The sequence below is a fragment of the Malaclemys terrapin genome, chromosome 1 (assembly GCF_027887155.1).
Source record: "Malaclemys terrapin pileata isolate rMalTer1 chromosome 1, rMalTer1.hap1, whole genome shotgun sequence".
NCBI classification, from domain to species: Eukaryota; Metazoa; Chordata; order Testudines; family Emydidae; genus Malaclemys; species Malaclemys terrapin.
Genome location: NC_071505.1, coordinates 344,507,461 through 344,527,264, shown reverse-complemented (window position 1 = coordinate 344,527,264; position 19,804 = coordinate 344,507,461). Strand labels below are relative to the sequence as shown.

Sequence of the window (19,804 nt, the reverse complement as noted above, 5' to 3'; positions counted from 1 at the left end):
TGGGGAGGAGTCCACTCTCATGACTTGTCTTCACAGGGAGGAGAGTAGAACAACAATAAGAGTCTTTAGTTCTTTGGTTGATGATTCCTCAATCCAGATGTGGGGAGTTTCCAGCTGTGAGCTCCAGCCACAGCCCGTCTGGCATGGATGGGTCTCCTCCTTCAGAAGAAGCGTAACAATTTCTGTAGAAGAACAGCTCTTCCCTCTAATTAATGTCCACCTCCTGCATGGTGATTCACACAGTCCCCGAGGCTCCCAGTACAACAGCTCAGATTTTACATCGCACTCCGGCTTTGTCTACACGGGCGATTGAAAGACAAAACTTTTGTTGTTCAGAGGTTTAAAAAAACACTCATGTCCCCGAAAGATAAAAGTTTTGTCAATGATAAGCACTGGTGTGAACAGCGCTTTATCTGCAGGAGAGCTCTCCTGCTGACAATACTAACGCCGCTCTTTGGGGGTGGAAGTATTTCGTCAGCAGGAGAGCTCTCTCCTGCGGACAAACAGTGGCTATGCTGCGTGCCTGTTACAGCCGTGTCACTAAAAGCTGCGTAGGGTAGCCAAAGTCTCCTGAACACAGATATTACCCATAGGATCAATGCAGGCAGCAACTCACAAGCATTCAATAGTCTAAACACTAGACACTTTCTTGTAATTCTTATACCTACTTCATCACTATCACCCCACAAATGAGCCAGACAGATTCCAGCTCTGTTTGTGTCCAGTGGAGACATGGGGATCTTGGCAAGAGCTGGCACCCGACCTGCCAGCATCACAGGTGTATTAACAGGAGTGTCGTATGCAAGACACAGGAGGTCATTGTCCCGCCTTACTTGGCTCTGGTGAGGCCTCAGCTGGAGAACTGTCCCCAGTTTGGGAAAGACGCGGACAAATTGCAGAGATTCCAGAGAAGAACAACAAAAATGATCAAAGGTTAGAAAACCTGAGCTGGGAGGGAAGCTTAAAAAACTGGGCATGTTTAGTCTTGAGAAAAGAAGACCGAGGGGGGACCTGATATCAGTCTTCAGATATGTTAAGGGCTGTGCTAAGCGGACAGTGATTGATTGTTCTCCATGTCCACTGAAGGGAAGACAAGAAGCAGTGGGCTTAATCTGCAGCAAGGGAGATTTAGGTCAGATATTAGAAAAATCCCATCACTGGAGGTTTGTAAGACCAGGCTGGACAAACCCCTGTCAGGGCTGGTCTAGGTTTACTTGGCCCCGCCTCAGCGCAAGGGGTCACTTGACAACTTCTCGAGGTCCCTTCCTGCCCGACACTTCTCTGATCCTCTGTGTCTGCGCCCCACCTAGCACAATGGGGCCCCGAGCTCAGTATCCCCATGGGAACTATCCCCATGGAAACTGGCGTCCCATCTCTTCATTTCCTTTCCCCACGCAGGGATCAGAAGCGGATTCGAACAAAGAAAAACCCAAAGCCCAGATAATGACAAAGTCCAAATTAAAAAAACAGATTTAATTTGTTCTCTTGACTGGAGGGGAGCGGGGACAAAGCGACTCCACGTCGGAAGGCCGATGGAGGTGTCTGCGGGAGCGACTGTGCCTTGTTAATATTCACATGAGCCGCACGTGTGGGCTGGGAGAATGTGCCCGTAGACTGGAGCGTGCGGCTATGCGGGTATAAAAGAAAAGACAAAGGAAATAGTGATGGTTTGGGAAAATATCAGAGACCGTTTCTATTGATCCGTGTGATTCATTTGCCAGTTGGCTCCGTCCGGGCCTCTTTCATCTCGTTTATATCCTCAATGAGCCGCCGTTAATTGCATAAACAAACCAGATCAGACGGAACCAGAGACAAATTGAAACTTGACATGAAAAGGAACGAATCCCACCCGCGTGTGTCTCTCCCATCCTGCCCCCCCCCCACGCGCCCTCGGGGCTCTTCCAAATGAAAAACAAAGCCGCAGCACGCAGCGTCTGGAGAGGCAGCCTGGCTTTAATCTCCCTTTGCAAATCCCGGTGTCTGGCACTGCTGGCTGGACGGAGCAGGGGAGGGGGAGTTCACTGGGACGGTTGCGGCTACAAACTTGAGGCAGGGCGTCCCGTGCACCTCGCAACCCGTGGGTCTTGGCGCTGCAGATGAGCCCTAACCCAGACCCTGGCTTTTTACAGGTGGGTTTAGTGCCAGATTGAGAGCTCAGGATGCTGAAGGCAGGGCCGGCTCCAGCTTTTTTGCTGCCCCAAGAAAACAAAATAAAGATAAAGCCGCGATCGGCGGCATGGCGGCAGCTCTACCGCGTCGCTTCATTCTTCGGCGGCGGGTCCTTCACTCTGAGATGGACCGAGGGACCTGCCGCCGAATTGCCAAAGATCCGGATGTGCCGCCCCTTCCCATTGGCCGCCCCAAGCACCTGCTTCCTTTGCTGGTGCCTGGAGCCGGCCCTGGCTGAAGGACAGACCTGGGATGGGACGTGCAGCCGCAGTGCAGGCTAACCCTGCTGGCCCGCTGCCGGGGCCCAGGAGCGCTGTGCTTCTTGATAGCCGGTTCAGAGCAGGGCCACGCCGCTGAGATTTCCATGAATGGGACCAGTTGCAATGTGGATGTGACACTCTGGCACCGTGGGCGTGATTGGGGGTGACGGGGGCACTGTGCTGCTAGTGGTGCTATCGGAAGAGCTGGAAAACCAAGATCCCGAGCAGGGCTGCGTGGGAAGGGGGCGGGTCTTTTCCGACCGCAGAACGTTTGGATGAGAGAGGGGCGGAAAGTTTGTTTTTGTCGGACTTTTCAGGGGTCAAATTTCAAAGTTTTTTATCGGAAAATCGAAACTTTTTGTCTCAGCGACCGACCGCAAAGAAAGTTTCAGTGGAAAGGTCTCAAGCAGGCCTGGTCCTGGCGCTCCCCAGTCATTAAGCGGCCACTGGCTCCCCTCCGGAGAGGCCAGGGCCAGAGGCTGGAGCGCTGGCCGAAACCCCAGCCACTCAACTGCCCCAGACTTCCCTCGGGGCTGCATGGTGGGTGCATTGTACAGCAGCCCAGCTGCGTCTCCGCATGGCACTGCTGGGCTATGGGGCAGCAGCTCTGGGGGGCACTGAACGAGAGAGCTTTGGATGGCACTGGGAAATGGACCGATGGATCCTATCAAAGATTCTGAGATTGGAAGGCTGGCCCAGGGGAATCGAGGGGAAAGGCACCCTGTGGATGCAGCGTTCTGCAGGTTGGGACAGCTGCCTTGCTTCATTGAGTGTATCCAGGTCTTTCCCGTTCCCAAACACTGTTTGATGGGGCCAGTCGCCCACCGGGGAGGTTCGGCACACGGAGAAGCAGGCTTGTCGGGGAAGGGGAGGGGTTTGGCAAAGAAGCTGGCGTCTGGGAGGCAGTGGCACATTCAGAGATTAATACCTTATGTGGAGAGAGCAACTTTTAGCCCAGAAGATCGCAAACTTCAGAATTGCATCACCCAGCACCACAAGGCAACTGCCACTGGGGTGAAATGTGGCAGCTGTTTCCACAGCAGGTTCGCGTGGGAAGGGAAGGAAAACACCTGACCAAAGGAATGTAATTAATGACAGGCGGGCCGACCCTGCTGCAGAGCCTTAGACAAGACAGAGGGTGTGGGGGGAAACTGAGGCACTGAGCGGCAAGAGACTTGGCCAAGGTCACCTGGTGGGTCAGTGGCAGATTTAGGAATAGCACCCAGGTGTCCTGAGGCCCAGTTGAGGGCTCTGATCCCCATGACACACAGCTCCTTTGAGTCCTTTAAGGTGGGGCACATCTCTCTCTGTGTCTGTGCAGCACCGAGCACAACGGGCCCCGATTTCGTCAGCGCTATCGTACTTCACATAATGATAGGAGCGCCGGCTTGAGAGCCTGGACGCTGGAGCCCTCAGCCCACGGAGCTGGCGGACTCACCTCTAACATGGGGGCAGTTCAGTCTGCATAGCCCACTCAATCCTTGGCTGCAGGGCCCATTGGGAGGCTGTATTTTGTGCTGTCCATCAGGGACCCCTTCAATCAATTTCACCCCAGCTACCGCCTAGCCACCTGATGGTAGCGACCCTTCGGAGCCAGGCCGGCCTGGCGCCCAGACGCTAGATGGGACGGGTTCTTGAATCCTGTCACCAGTCCCCTGGGCAGCCAGTCCCTCTAGGAAGGGGCCGGATTGTCCCTCCGGGCTACTCACTAGGAGAGGGGTAACAGCCGCAGGTGATCAGTGCAGACCCGCGTTAAAGACCCAGTCCTGCATGCATTCCAGCGATGGCCACGGCCGGTCTGGGCGCGACCTGGAGCTGCATACGGCCTTGAGTCCTCACAGCCAACCCGCTGCCCGAATGCTCCATCCCGGCTTTTCCACGCAGGAGTTTTTTGCTAGCTCCAGGCAGACCCACCCCACTCGGCCAGCTGCAGCCAATGAACCTGCTGCCCTTGGCTTGCCTAGCAGCCGGTCTCCATGCAGTGACCATCTCCTGCTGACCTGGGAGATAACAGGCTCTAGGGGTGGCTGGGGACAGACCCAGGCTGGAGAGAGGAGAGGGAGGGCAGAAACGCCCTTCCCTGGTAAAAACCATTGTGAAGCAGCGAGACGTGGCTCCCCTCGATCTCAGGACAGCTGTGTGTGCCATGAACGACACTCAGCTCTGCCAAGCCCAGGGGAGCCCCCTGCAGGCGGGACCGCTCTTGGCACCCCTGACTGCCTGTTAGAGTCAGGGCTTGCAGGCGTCTGCTGCTCGCTGGGCACAAATTGCGCCTCCCGTCTCGTTCAGTTTCTGACCCAATCACGGGGGAAGCGGGGATCAGAGAGTGGAGGTTGTGTGGGGATCTGAACCAGGGACCCCAGTAGCCACAGAGTCTGCATAGGGAACGAAGCGCGGTGATAGCCATGTCCACATGTCTCCAGTCGCTGGAGGGGGGCCCGTCCTGTCCCTGGACGCAAGCAGACGGCCTCGCAGGGCGGCTTCTCCCCTGCCAAGCAGACAGGGAGGTGCCCCCGGAACGCTCCTCCAGGCCTCCCCTCCCTGCTCACAGCCCAGGGCTGGAAAGGTGGCCGTGCGCGAAGCCGCTGGGGGGCCGAAAGGGGCGGCGACGGCGGATCGCTACAGGGAGACGTCCGGCGAGGAGTGATACCGAGATGCCATCTGGCTCGGCGTGACTGGCAGGTGCCAGTCATCAGCCCACACGCGAGCGTCTGGGCCGTGGGAAGAGGAGGGCAGGCAGAATGACGGGGCGTGATCGGGGAGCCGTCCCAAAACACACCCCGACGCCTCTGCCAATCCACAGCCCGCCTGTCCACAGTCCCATGCACGCATCCGCCCGTGCACAGGTGTACTCTCCTGGCCAGACACACCCAAGCGTCCAGGCGTGCTCACAATCTCCTAGCCACACGTGCTGCAGGACACGTGTGTGAGAGAGACGGGGCCAGCTCCTAGTTTTAAAATGCGAAGGAATGAAACCAAAGCGTGGCTGGGTCGAGACAGAATAAAAATCTCCTTTTGGCTGCACCACCTGGGAGGTCTCTTAGCTCAGTGGGGAGGTGCCTGGGCTTTCAGAGCAGACAGGCCCAGGTTCTCCACCCAGCTTTCTGTGTAGGGTTACGGGTACACGTGTCTCCAGCGCAGGGATCTGGTGCAGAGCTCGCTCAGCCAGCAGAAACTGCGTGCACCAGCAGCTGGCAGAATTTGGCTCAGTCATTTAAAAAACAACCCTCATTTAAATTATTATTTTGATTTTGAACACTCAGATTTGGAACTTACAAAGCTCCGGCCCCGCCTTTAATTTTCCAGCCATCTGCCCCCCCCAGACTCCGCCTGCTTACTCCACTCATTTCAATGCACTTGCACAACAACAGTTGGGGCCAATCTGGGGGATCAGTCTGGCCCGTTGGATGGCTGCACACGTCTCACACACGAGGATTCGGGACACGCTGCCTGGTGCTACAACTGCTCGTCGAAAGCTGGAGCTGGCAGTCGGGGTGTGATAAACAGCAGCTTGCCAAGCTGACGGGAGGCGGATTATTGTGACAATTGCGTTTGTATTGCAGCAGGCCCTAGAGACTGCAGCAGAGAGCGGGGTGCTGGCTGTGGTACCGGCACAGAGGGTCGGTGCATTGTGAACCCAGGTTTGGGGTTTCCAAGCCATCCTTGAGCGTCCACACTGCCTTGTAAACCTGGGCTCACGAAGGCTGGAGCCGGGTCTCCCGGCCGGGCTAACGCGGCCGCACTGCGCTGCGCAGACCTTCTGACTCGGATCCCAGCTAAATGCCAGGGCTTGGACCCCAGTGCCAGCGGCTCAGAGCCACAGAAAAGGCAGCCGGCGTGTTGGCTTTGGTTTTAACCGGGGCAAAACCAATGGCTTTTTCTCAGGGACGGTGGAGCTGTTTTGGCTGAAAGTTCCCAGCCAGGTTCCGCCGGAGGCAATCCCCCGGCGTGGAACGTTTCAGCCCGAGCGGTTTAAGTGTGGCAAAGTCAGAAGCAACCGAAACCAGAGTCTTGAACGGCAAGCGGCAAGTGACCTTAATACCCACCAGGTGGGTGGAGCAACTCGGCTGATTTCAATGGGGTTACTCCGGAGTCACCCCCGTGTCATGGAGATCGCACATGCAATGGCATCCACACCCCAACGGCGCCACCTCCTGGCAGCCCCATACTCCCGTCCCCCCCCCAACCCCCCAGCGGTGCACACATTCCTCCTATTCTCAGCAGCTTGGGCAGGCGGCTGAGTCGCTCCGTGTCCCAGGGACGTACGCAGAGGCCGTGATGCAAAAGCCTGACCAAGGCCCAGACTTGGGTGTCATGATGGCCGGGGTGGGGGAGGGGGGAGTTAGCCCTGCAGCCATGTGGTGCCAGTCACTTATTCCTGGCCAGGAAGAGATGGAGTTGGGGGGCTGGACTGCAGGGAAGGAGAAGGGGCTCAAAGCCGGGTTTCTGCTAGCTCCAGACTGCACTGAGCATGGCCTGGCTGGGGATTTCAGTCACTGCTCCAGCCAGAGCTGGTGCAAAGCCAGGTGGGGGGAGAGAGGCATATTAACCCCTTCCCTGCTGCGCCTCGCCTCCCCTCCCCCAGGTGCTGCGCAGCCATGGGCCCTGCCAGGGGCACTTTCCACCGGGCGTGGATCTCGAACTGGGTTCTGCGGGGGCAAGCCCCTCCCAACGGAGCTGGGGCTGCTGCTCCTTGGATCCCGGGGGCCCCGCCCAGCTGCCGGGGAGCGACACAGCCACCAAACGCTGGCGCTCAGAGGAGCTTAATTCGCTGGCGCTGGTGACATTTGCAAATGCCTGCGTCTGCTGCGGTGTGTGCAAACAACTCGGAGACGGCCCGGAGGGAGTGGAACTGTCAGGGCTGGGATGGATTTTGCCCGTACAGCGACCCCAGCCCAGGGAGTGGGAGCCTGGCCCACATGGGGCATGAGGAAGGGGCTGCTACGGACTAGGGACCGAGCGGCGATGCAGCAGTTCTGCAGAAGAGGACCTAGGGGTCACAGTGGACGAGAAGCTGGATATGAGTCAGCAGTGTGCCCTTGTTGCCAAGAAGGCTAACGGCACATTGGGCTGTATGAGTAGGGGCATTGCCAGCAGATCGAGGAACGTGATCGTTCCCCTTTATTCGACATTGGTGAGGCCTCATCTGGAGTACTGTGTCCAGTTTTGGGCCCCACACAACAAGAAGGGATGTCTAAAAATTAGAAAGAGTCCAGTGGAGGGCAACAAAAATGATTAGGGGTCTAGAGCACATGACTTATGAGGAGAGGCTGAGGGAACTGGGATTGTTTAGTCTGCAGAAGAGAAGAATGAGGGGGGATTTGATAGCTGCTTTCAACTACCTGAAGGGGGGTTCCAAAGAGGATGGAGCTCGGCTGTTTTCAGTGGTGGCAGATGACAGAACAAGGAGTAATGGTCTCAAGTTGCAGTGGGAGAGGTCTAGGTTGGATATTAGGAAAAACTTTTTCACTAGGAGGGTGGTGAAACACTGGAATGCGTTACCTAGGGAGGTGGTGGAATCTCCCTCCTTAGAGGTTTTTAAGGCCTGGCTTGACAAAGCCCTGGCTGGGATGATTTAGTTGGGATTGGTCCTGCTTTGAGAAGGGGATTGGACTAGATACCTCCTGAGGTCTCTTCCAACCCTGATCTTCTATGATTCTATGATTCTGTCTGCCAGCGGGGGCCAGGGCACTAGAGACAAATCGGAAACCTGGACTTGGGGGAACGTTCCAGTCCCTATGTGAACTTCCTGGACTGTCCCCTAGGTCTGACCTGTTCCCCGTTTAGGGGCCAGACTTACGCAGTGTGTGGGGTCCTGCATATTACACACCATCATACTCCTATACAAAGACACAGACACACCTACACCCTCACACAACCCCACAGCCAAGCACAAGGAGTCTGACCCAGAGGTCTGCAGCCATACGCAGTCACCTGTGGGGTGTGCCCAGTGCGCCCAGCAGCAGACACGCATACAATGGCTACAACCTCTGCTTCCCCCACCCCACTGGCTCTCATCAAGTGCAGCGGAACCAATTTCCTTTCCCGCTTTGCAACAATGATTCCCAGAGCCACCTTCAGAAGGGTTTTAAAACAAGCCACTAAAGAGACCAGCACAGTCCCCACATTCTCCCCAACTGGCGCTTCAAACTATTGTTCAGTGTGATTCCCCCAGCCCCCGGGCCTTTCCCGAGAATGACTCAAGAGCATAGTTTGAAAAACCCCAATTCTTTTTTAGCGGAAAATCCTGAAAAAATTCCTTTAAAAAAACAATAACCCGCCTACCTGCGCCCTCCCCCAAAACCCCCACTTTTAAAAGCACATTTTCAGTTTGGGAAAATCAAACATTTAACCTTTTTTTTTTCCCATTTTCTGTTTCCGGTTCTTCATAGGGAGTAAAAATAGACCATTTAGAGCAAACTGACAAAGTGCTGGGAAAATGTTCGTTCTGATCTGGCAGTGGGTGGGCTTAGCACCGCCTGCGACGAATTAGCTGCATCCCAGGGGGTGGGTCTGAGGCTGGAGACCAGTGGAGAGACTGCAGATCACCTGGGCCTTAGCTAAAAGGCCAACCCGCAGCATAGTTGAGCGAGACAGAGACGAGACCTGTGTATACCACCCTCCGGGAGGCCCTGCTTGAGACCCAGATCTGCTGGGAGCAGCTGGGCAATTCCCGAAACCCCTAAATAAAGGGAAAGGCTCTTGTTAATCTGTCTGATTTACACTGGACTGGTTTGGTTCTTGAGGAATAAACCCATCGCTCAAGAAAGGCACCAAAATTCCTCAGCTGTTGGGAGCTTTCTTCCCTGCCCAGGCTGGTGAGATGGCCCCAGTGGCCGAGGAGCCATTTTCCCAGGGGCAAACATTTTGATGACAAAGTTTCCACCAGGGAAAGGCAGCGTGATCTGTGGCCCCTGCTGGGATCGCAGTACAGAGCGTTTGACCAATTCCAAGCCAGCGGGGGCGAGCCAGAGCCATTCCTGCCCGACGGCTGGCTGGACACCTACGTGACACAAGTTGGTGCTACCCCCCTTGGGAACAGGGTGTTCCCACCGTCCAGCAGCACAACTGGAGTTAACTGGAGCTCCTGGTGGAGGGTCCCAGCAGAGGCCCGACCGGTGACTGGGCTCCAGGGACTGAAATACCGAGCGGGTCCCTCCCAGTCAGCGCTGGACAGGCTGGCAGAGGGTGGGTATCAGCCATGCTTGTCCTGGTGCGTCTCCTGCCCGGGAGGGAACCAGAGCACATCCTTGTCCCGGGCTGCCAATCCAGCATCCTTTACCAGTGCGACAGCTCCCTGTATAGACATTAGCTGGAGACAGTCATCAATCAACGTGGAAAGCCGCGATCTCCGGGCCAGTAAGCAGCAACCAAGCACTGGGCGTGATGGATCTCAGGGGTTGCTAACACAGACAGGTCTGTTCAGACATGGATCGTGTCATCAGCACTCCTGCAGGTGGACGGTACTGTCTGCGGCAGGTAGCCCTTTAAATAGCACAGCCGTAAGAGCCACACCTGGGCCGCTCAGCTGCTAACTTTCTAGCCCTCCTCGCCTGCAGAGGGCACCCTCCCTCCCCACATTCCTCTGCAGAGACTGTCTGCCAAAGGTGACCCAAGCATGTGCTGCCCCTAGTGGGAAGGATGAATTACTACATGCTAAAAGAATGTCCTTGCCCTGCCTGCTCTTACATATTGTACTAATACCGTGGTTGCCTTTGACCCGGTTCACGCAAGGATGAGAGATGCAGTCTCCTGGCAGGAAAAAATGTCCTACCGCCCAGGGGGATTTCAGGGGGGCAGGTCACCCTTTAGACAAGCATATGGGTTTTTCTTTTCTATGTTAAAAGAAATAAGTCGTATTTCATTTCATCCCGAAGACTCTATCTTCACAACCAGGGGAGAGAGGCTGTCAGATTCCCGAACAAAGGAGATGCCCATTGCTAGAGGATTGCTGACTACGTTTCTCTCTGTGTGATTAATGAGGAAATTGCTCCTGGAAATCCACTGGGGACCAGGATGGAAATCTGGAACAGGATTTTGACCTAGCACAGACATTCACTGTTGCTCCGTGGACGAGGGTTTGACCACATGAACACGGTCACATGCACTCCTCCAAACCAGTTTAGATGAGCCGGCTTTAAAGCGGACCAGACTGTGACAGGCAGGGCACAGATCCTGTGTGGATGGAGTGGTTCATCCGGGAAGAGCCGGGAGCGCTGCTGTGGAATTCTGTACACTGCTCTCTGAGCCTGGGCTGTCACTCCCGTTTGAGCCCAAGCCCCTTTTCTGTCCACACACAAATCAGTCTGACTCGGGCCAGCAAGCGCTCTGGATGCTGGTCCTAGGATCCTGCTGAGGGCGTGGGTCAGAGTCTACGGTTCTGTGACCCGCTGAGAGCTGAGGCCAGATGACAGGACTCGGATCTGGCTCTCTGACAGCCCGGCGTGTGGGGATTGTAACATGCTGCTAGGAGACAGCCGGAGCTGCAGGCCCCGGTGTTACATCTCTGCCTTAGTGCGAGAGAGCTTCGCTAAGATATGACTGTGGGTCAGCTCCCTGCCACGCCAGCCTGTCTTCCTCCCCAGCAAACTGGTCCGGACTGCGGCACCAGCAGACCAGGCCATGCTAGAGTGTATTCGGGTCGATTCGCTTGTGTGTTAGTATAGATCAAAGTACCAGTGAGCTGTATAAGAGTGTATGGGGTGAGTGAACTTCATGAAAACGAATTGGATGTTACTTGTGCTGTTTTCACGTCTCTGTTCCTGTTAGAATGCAATACCGAACATTTACGTAGTGTGTACCCTGTGACTAAGCAACCTTTCCAAGACATCTTGGGAAATGCTAATGAAGGACTTAAGGACTTTAACAGCAAATGCCGATTTCAAAGCAAGTGGTCATTATGTGTGATGGTCGGAGGTCAAAAGATTAAGTGCCCTCCTCACTCCCCGTCATCAAAGGAAAAGCCCAGTGGGTAAAGAGACTGTCAGCTCGCCTTCTCTCAGAAGAAGATACAAGAATGGATTCAAAGAAAGATCCTTCCTCTCTGGACTGTCTGGACTCTTACAAGGAGAGGTACCAGGTGCAAAGCAGAGATCCCCAGAGACCATCGGGGTACCCTGAAAAGACTTTGGGGAACTGGCAATTTATTACGTCACTGCCACCATTTGGAATTACAAACTATGACTCACCCGTGTGTACGTTTTCCCTGCTTTAACCTCTCAATAATCCTCAATCTTTTTTCTTAGCTAATACATCTGTAGTTAATTTACTGTAGGTTTATTTGCCTGCTAGTGTTGTCTTTGGTGTCAGATCTGGAGTACCAGTTGATCTGGGGTAAGTGATGGTCTTTTGGGGGCTGGGAGAAACTTGAGGTGGTGTGATTTTTGGTGTAAATGACTTGCTATAACGAAATCCAGTTTGTCTGGGTGTCTAAGGGGACTTTCTGCGACTCCGTGGTAAGCCTGGTAGAGTGACCAGAGTTCACATTTGTGTCTGGCTTGGTGCAATCTAATTACAGAGCACACCGCCAGTTAGGGGCGCCTGCCCTGTGTTCTGACAGTCTGCCCTGAGGTCGGCACTCCGGGTCACGAGCCGCTCCAGGCAGAGCCATTCAGGGACCTAAGCTGCTCAGAGATGTCTCTCTGCAATGCACAGCCTCTGTCATTCTGCATTCGCAGACAATCTTACGTTTGTTGCTCCTTTAGGAGTCACGGCACTGCCTCTGATTAATTTAACTGCTGTTTGACAAACACTCTTATTTCCCAGCAGAAGTGGGGTTATACCAAAAGCGAAACACGTTTATTAAACAAAAAGCCTCTGGGTTAGGTGATGCCAAGTATAAGAAGTGACGACAGGAAGGCTTACAAGCAAAGACTAAAACCCCGATGTAATCAGCTTGAGTTTTTGGTCAAGACGGTTTCCCAGCTTCTAGTGCCTTCTCCAGCGTGACTGGCTTTTCCAGCCAGGATCCATCCTTCCCACCTCAAAATCCTGCTTTCTTCGTGTTCCTGCAAGAGAGGGATCACACAAATGTCCTTTTGCCCCCTTATATCACCGCGGAGTCTCTGTATCAAGAGCCAGGAAGGCTTTCTGCTGTTGTTTGCTTCCTGGAAACGTCCTATGCCCCCTGCCGATTCATATGTAAATGTAGGGTTACCATATTTCAGCGAGCAAAAAAGAGGACGGGAGGAGCCCCGCCCTAGCCCTGCCCCTGCCCCTCCCACTTCCCGCCCCCCCTGACCTCCCAACCCTCCCCCCGTTCCTTGTCCCCTGACTGCCCCCTCCTGGGACCCCTGCCCCTAACTGCCCCCCAGGACTATCTAAGCCTCCCTGCCTCTTGTCCCCTGACTGCCCCAACCTTTATTCACACCCCCACCCCCAGACAGACCCCTGGGACTCCCACGCCCCATCCAACCACTCCCCACCCCCTGACAGCCCCCCCCAGAACTCCCAACCCATCTAAACCCCTCTGCTCCCTGTCCCCTGACTGCTCCGATCCCTCTCCGCACTCCTGCCCCCTGACAGCCCCCCCCAGAACTCCCAACCCATCTAAACCCCTCTGCTCCCTGTCCCCTGACTGCTCCGATCCCTCTCCCCACCCCTGCCCCCTGACAGCTCCCCCCCAGAACTCCCAGTCCCCTACCCCCCCCGCTCCTTGTCCCCTGACTGCCCCCTCCTGGGACCCCTGCTCCTAACTGCCCTCCAGAACCCCACCCCCTACCTAAGACTCCCTGTTCCTTGTCCCCTAACTGCCCCCTCCTAAGACCCCCCCCCCTAACTGCCCACCAGGACCCTACCCCCTACCTGTACCCTGACTGCCCAAAACTTTCTCCACTCCCCCCAAAAAGCCCCCCCCCGTTTCTTGACTGCCCCCTCCAGAACCTCCCTGCCCCTTCTCCTGCCCCCCCTTACCCTGCTGCTCAGAACAGGGTGTTGGGCTCTGTGCGAGCCGGACACGTGGCTGAGCTCCCCAGCACAACAAAACCCGGTCCCTGGCCCTGCACAACAAAACCCGGTCCCTGGTCCGGACCGGGTTGCAGGGGAGAGCTGCCCTTGTATCAGCACAAAGTGCTCTCGCTCCCGTTTTGCTACCCTGCATGGCAGAAACCGCTCCCAGTTGCAAAAGGGGAGGGCTGCACTTTGTGCTGAGACACTTGCTCAGAATGCAGGGCGGAGCTCCTCTCCAGCTGCTCTGGAGTCCAGCCCGGGACTTTCCTGCAGCCCTCCCAGCCGCTCGCTCTGCTGTGCCGGGGGAGGGGGAAATCCCGGACATTGTGAGTGCTTTACAAATTCCCCCCGGACGCTATTTTTAGCACAAAAAGGAGGACATGTCCGGGTAAATCCGGACGAATGGTAACCCTAGTAAATGGGGCTTCCAGTGTTTTGATTCCACCCTGCTTAATTTGCACCGGAGACCTATCTGCCTGCCCTCCTGTCTCCCTTTGGTTGGTCACAGACTTTAAAGCATAATATCAGTGTAGGGTACATACAGACATTTCGCAGTGAGACCGATCACCAGCATATCACCTGCCTCCAGAAAAGCCCTCACTCTATCCACTGTGATAGTACAGGAGTATTGGATACAATCAGTTGATGCAAGTGGGAATGGGTTACCTAGGGAGGTGGTGGAATCTCCTTCCTTAGAGGTTTTTAAGGTCAGGCTTGACAAAGCCCTGGCTGGGATGATTTAGTTGGGAATTGGTCCTGCTTTGAGCAGGGGGTTGGACTAGATACCTCCTGAGGTCCCTTCCAACCCTGATATTCTATGATTCTATGAAGTGCTCGTTCGCTGGGGTTCAGGCCCCCTGCTTTTCTCCTGGTGTGTTTGGCCCTGATTGTCCCAGGGATGCTCAGCTCCGGTGCCTGGGCCACGCCCACGGTCGAAATTCAAATCTGGGTTTGTGGATGAATTCCAGCCCCAAGCAGGGCAAGTTTCAGCCTGGGTGATGTGTTTGGCCCCGTCTCTAGTGCTCGGGTCTGAGACTAAACTTGTTAACCCAATTCCGGCCAGAGAAGCACATACCATTGGCTTAAGGGGAGTGCCACCCACTCGCCCCGCTCGGCCCTGGGCTCCTGGTGGCTCAGGTGCCAGCTCTGAGCACTCTGGCACTGCCAGGGGTGCCAGTCAGAGTGCCTGTCTCCCAGGCTGTCTCCATCCCGTCCCTGGTGGCTAGGGAAGCCTGTGCCTGATTCTCCAGCAGCTCTCCTTGGAGCACCATCTGTGCCCTGGGTTGGCTCAGAGCTGTGCCTTCTGCTCTTGTGCTTCCAGGGATGCCGTCCTCAAGCAGAAGCAGGTGGGATGCAATGGGCTGCCCCAGTCAGAGCTCCAGGGCAAACCGATGGACAGCCTGGCAGCACCTTTGCCTCCTGATAAACAAGGTAGGAAGAGGCCGGGGCGTGCGGGGAGGGGGGGGTGGAGCAGGAGTCCTTGTCTTTCATCCTCTGCATTTCTGATGGACTAGTGCTCAGTTACTGCAGTGACACGTGCAGGGCACAGACAGATCAATCAACAGCTCTGTTGTGGGGTACATGGGAGAGACAGACTGCGAAGCACATGGGATAGATCGATGGATGGAGAGGAGGGGACATGGGATGGATGGGGGGATGGATGGATGGAGAGTGGACTTCATGGGATGGATGGAGGGATGGAGAAGGGAGTACGTGGGTTGGATGGCGTGGGGGGTATGTGGGATGGATGAATGGATAGAGGGAAGGAGGGATGGAAAGCAGGGTACATGGGATGGATGAAGAGCGGGATACATGGAATGGAGGAATGGATGGATAGATAATGGGGTACATGGGATGGCTGGATGGGACTGGGATTCATGGGGTGGATAGATGGATGGATGGAGAGGGGATACGTGGGATGGATGGATGGGCGTGGATGGATGGATGGACAGGGTGGTACATGGGGTGGAAGGATGGATGGAGGGGGTGTACATGGGGTGGATGGATGGCTAGAAAGGAGTGTACATGGGGTGGATGGATTGATGGAGAGGGGGTACATGAGGTGGGTGAATGGATGGATGGATGGAAAGGAACGTACATGGGGTGGATGGATGGATAGCTACCCATCTGTGGTATCTCACCGGACATCACCAAGTCTGCAAATGCCAGCACGTGTCCCCATCCTGCTTCCTCTATTATTGCCCTAGTTCTGCGTCTCCTCTGCACCGGGCTGACTTTGCTGTCTTGCTTTGCAGTGTTGATAAACCCGCTGGTGGACAAGGACTCAGCGGAGGTGGTCGCGGTCATCCTGGTAAGTGAATGGGAGCTAGTGGGAAGGGGAGAAAGCTGGAAAGGGGCAGGTCAGAGGAACTGGCAGCAAGACATGCTCTGGGGCCAGCCTTTGTATACGGAGGTGTCTGTGCTGCAGGATTGCACAGCCCATTGCAGACGGGCCCCCAACTCCCCACCTGCCCCCCATGTGACATAGGAACCTACGCAGTGGAACGCAGCGGCTGCTTAGCCCCACACAGCACCAATACGCTGGCTTCTCTCAGCCCGGAGACCGTGGGCCTGCCACGTGCTCCCTAGCCGAGGGGTTGGGCTTTAGCTCGGGCGGAAAGGGGGGTGATTTGCTGCCCCAGGCCCTGGGCCCGTCCCTGCAAGGGACTGACGGGCCACTTCTCCCTGTGGCCGTCAGCTGCAGGCAGAGCTTGGAGCTGATCGGTGCATGGGATGTGCCCACCGCAGGACCCTGGGGGTGGCAGGGAGAGGGCGGCCTCCATACATGGGTGCCCAGGATTGCCCCCTGCCACGGCTGTGTCCTCACATGGGTGCCACCGGCTGAGCAGGGGTAGGGGCAGATCTCACAAAGCCTGGCCGTACAAGCGTTAGTTCCTGGGGGGCACATGGGGTGGATGGCTGCCACCGGCTTCCCACCCATCTCTGGGCTGCCCGGCTGCCGCTGCTCACCGTTAACTTTCGCAATGACCAGCCCGGGGCAGCCTGGTGGAAGCCCAGGCCTAGCGGATGTGGGAACGGAAGCTCGCTGGCTCCCTCTAGAGGTGAAGTCGGAGAACTGAGGGTGCCTTGCTCCCTCGTGCTCAGCTGCATGTGCTGCTCCCTGGCTCCCCCTGTGGGCGAAGGGGTAGAACTGCGGAGGGGGCCAGTCATTTTTCCTCTATTAAATGGAACCCCGGGGCCACACCGGAGCCTGGCCGTGACCGGACAGATCAGCCCCGGCTGGGTTAGGACCAGTCAGCGTGAATGTGCTGCCCCTTGCTGAGATGAGTCAAGGGAAAGCGAAGCTAAGCTAAACTCAGCATGGGCCCCTACCCGCTCCGCTCCCCACGGCGCCACAGCACCACGTACTGGCCAATGGGCGTGTCTCCGCTGCCCCCTCGGGGGGGCCCTGGGAGCTGCACCAGGCCCTAGACTGCAGCAGGAGATGGTAGGTGAGTGCCTTTGGAGCAGAGGCCCGTGGGTTCGATTCCTGCTTATGTCTGTGGAGTCCTGCCTGGCCGCAGGGCTGTTCTGGGTTGTAAGCTGCTCCGTTTGGTGTCAGCTGCTCCCGTGCGGTCAGGGGTTTGCACGCCCCAGGGAGCTGCGGGCTGGCTGGTACAGGGGTGACTCAGCAATCAGCCGTGTGCCAAGCAGGCTGTTGCAATGGGGCCGGCGGGGGCCGGGAGACGGGCAGGAGGGAGCTCTTCTGAACACTGGCGTTGAAGTGGAGGCGTGTGCGAAGGGGGCGGCGAGATGAAATGCAAGGTTAACTAAGAGCCCCTGTCTGCCTCTCGGCACATGCCGCCTGGGCCCGGCCCTGAAAAGGCCCCGACATCATCGGGGTACATGGCTCCCGGTAATCAGCTCACGGAGCAGGGAGAGAGGAGGGTTTAAGTGGATTAAGGAGCGAGACGAGCAGCAAGAGATTTTTCTCCAGCGCTTATTAAAAAGGAATTAAGATGATTAACAAGCACTGACCTTTCTCAAACTCACGCGTTGGGCCCGTCGCTGGGGAGCACTCCCAGCCCTGCCGCTGTTCACGCGCACGGGTGTTGACGTACGTGCCATGGGCTCGCACAGATGTGACATGTTCACCCTCTCTGCCGCGCGGCACCTCTGTGCATGCGGCCCAGGCACGAGGCAGACCGCTGCCAGCAGTGGGAAGCTCCCGTGGGTTTTTCACAGGCACGAGGTCCTACATATGTGATGTACACGTATGCCCTTTCACACACGCGACCCAGGCTGTTCAGTTCAGGGGGACTTTGTTGGGCTGACACGCTAGACAAGCGTCACCAGAGTGTCGAAAAGAGACAAATGGCTGTAACAGGCTGGAGAGGGCTGATCCCAGTTAGCAGTGTCCATTGCTGGGAGGATGGTCGGTTACAGGGTAGTTTTAAGACAGCTCCGTAGATTTCGGACCAGCATTGTACCACAGGGCTGCCTGTAGTAGCAGGGGACCTAGGCAGTCCTATGCCCATCGCACCAAGCCATCTCTGCTGTCAAAGCCACCTCTGCATGGCACACTTGCGCCCTTCCCCTCTCTGTCCATCCTCAGCCCCTTTTTCCCTCCATCCCGTCCCCACCTCCCAAATGGCAGAGTTCAGATCTAGCCCCAAAGAGGGCGCACATGCAGCTCCGTGGGGCTCCGTCCAATTTCGGCTGCCAGGGACAGGTGCTGGGTCATGTCCCTGGTCTGTCCAGCTCCTTCCACGCCACAGGCACTATGGGAATACAGTCAGTGCATTCGGCGGCCTGCCCTGTGCTAAAAGAGCTGCACCAGTTTCACTAAGCTGATCTGGCATAAAACCCTAACGGAGACGCACTTAAAAGGCTGTCTAAGGGCTTGGCATTGGTGCCCAGCCCCGTAAAACACCAATAGCAACAGGGACACAGACGCCAATGAGTCTTCAGCTCTTCCTCCCCTTCGGAGTCAGAGCTCGGCCTGGGATATTTGTTCAGTTGCTTTCCCCGCTGTATCCAGCACCCGTCCGGAGACCCCAGGGGAGGGAAGCTCCGTGGGAAGATCTGCCAATCCGAGCCACCCTAGCCCGTTCAGCGACTCTCACGCCGCACCTCTCCTCTCAAGCAGCTCACGCTCTAATTCACTAATGCCACTTCCAAGTGGCAGCCGGCCCCCCTGAGAGCAGGTGATTCCGTTACTTAATGACTGATTTAGGAGAGCAAACAGCCCATTAGCTCGCTGGCGATGCCTGATTTCTCGGAGCCCTCGCTGCTTCCCATGGAAAGCGCCTGGCATCAGTTCAGCTCCTTGGAACAATGAAGAGCGAGGAGTTTTTACTGTGCCGTTCTTGGATGCCGTTCTGGCCCAGCTTGTCAATGTTGTCAGCCTCCAAGCAGTTGCTAAGAGCAAAGCGCTAATTAATTAGAGACAGTAACGAGCTAGGAGCTACGCGCACACCAATCTGAAAGAGGGGGAAAGGGGATTGGAATTGAGAAGCAAAGAAAATACCCACAGCCTCTCTCTGTGTGTAACCCCATCTGTCTGCCACGCACATGCCTATGTGCTGTCACACACACATGCATGGCAGACAGATGGTGTTACACAGACAGACACACACAGGGGTACATGTTCTAATGCATGTTCTGTAACACACTGGCACGTTTTAATACATGTGCAGGAACACACAGGGGTCCATGTTCTAACACACAAGTACTGTAACACACAGGGGCACATGTTCTAACACACATGTACTGTAACACACAGGGATCCATGTTCTAGCACACATGCTGTAACACAGAGGGGTACATGTTCTAACATGCACGTACTGTAACACACAGCAGAACATGTTCTAACACACGTGCTGTAACACAGAGGGGTACATGTTCCAACACACGTGCTGTAACACACGGGGGTACATGCTTTAACGTGAAGTAACACTGGGGTACATGTTCTAACATATATGTACTGTAACACACGGGCACATGTTCTAGCACACATGCTGTAACACACACATGCTGTAACACACAGGGGTACATGTTTTAACCCATGTGCAGTAACACAGAGGGTACATGTTCCAACAAACACGTGCTCCAACACACAAGTGCGAGTTCTACACCCCCAACTTGGCCCACAAGTGTAAGATGAGTTCCAGCTGCAAAGGTAGCACCGAACCCCAAATCCCTGTGAGTCTGGGGGTTGAGAGCTGAGGACTGCGGCTGGCTGCCCCGGGCACACTGCAGCGCAGGCAGGAGTGGAAGCTGTCTCCTCTCTGTCAGTGCCCCCGGCGTCTCTTTTCAGGTGTGCGGGTGATTGTCATTTCCCGGGTACCTCGTGTGAGCGATGGGCAGCTGGTGGGTGGCCGAGAGCCGCTACTGTGCATTGGAGGAAGAGAGCTAATGAACCCGAGCGTGTCTTACCGGGTGCCAGGGAAAACGTGATCACAAGAGACACATGGTGCAAAACTGTT

At 56.0% G+C, this 19,804-nt stretch overlaps 1 protein-coding gene across 2 annotated transcripts in view; it reads left to right on the top strand.

Moving 5' to 3' along the window:
* Positions 1 to 19,804, top strand: part of PDE2A (phosphodiesterase 2A) — a 276,311-nt gene that overhangs the window by 188,674 nt on the left and 67,833 nt on the right. For both annotated transcript variants that reach the window (XM_054015920.1, XM_054015921.1), the window contains exons 4-5: positions 14,698 to 14,807; positions 15,632 to 15,687. In XM_054015920.1, coding sequence (XP_053871895.1) covers positions 14,698 to 14,807; positions 15,632 to 15,687 — 166 coding nt within the window. The remainder of the gene's footprint in view (positions 1 to 14,697; positions 14,808 to 15,631; positions 15,688 to 19,804) is intronic.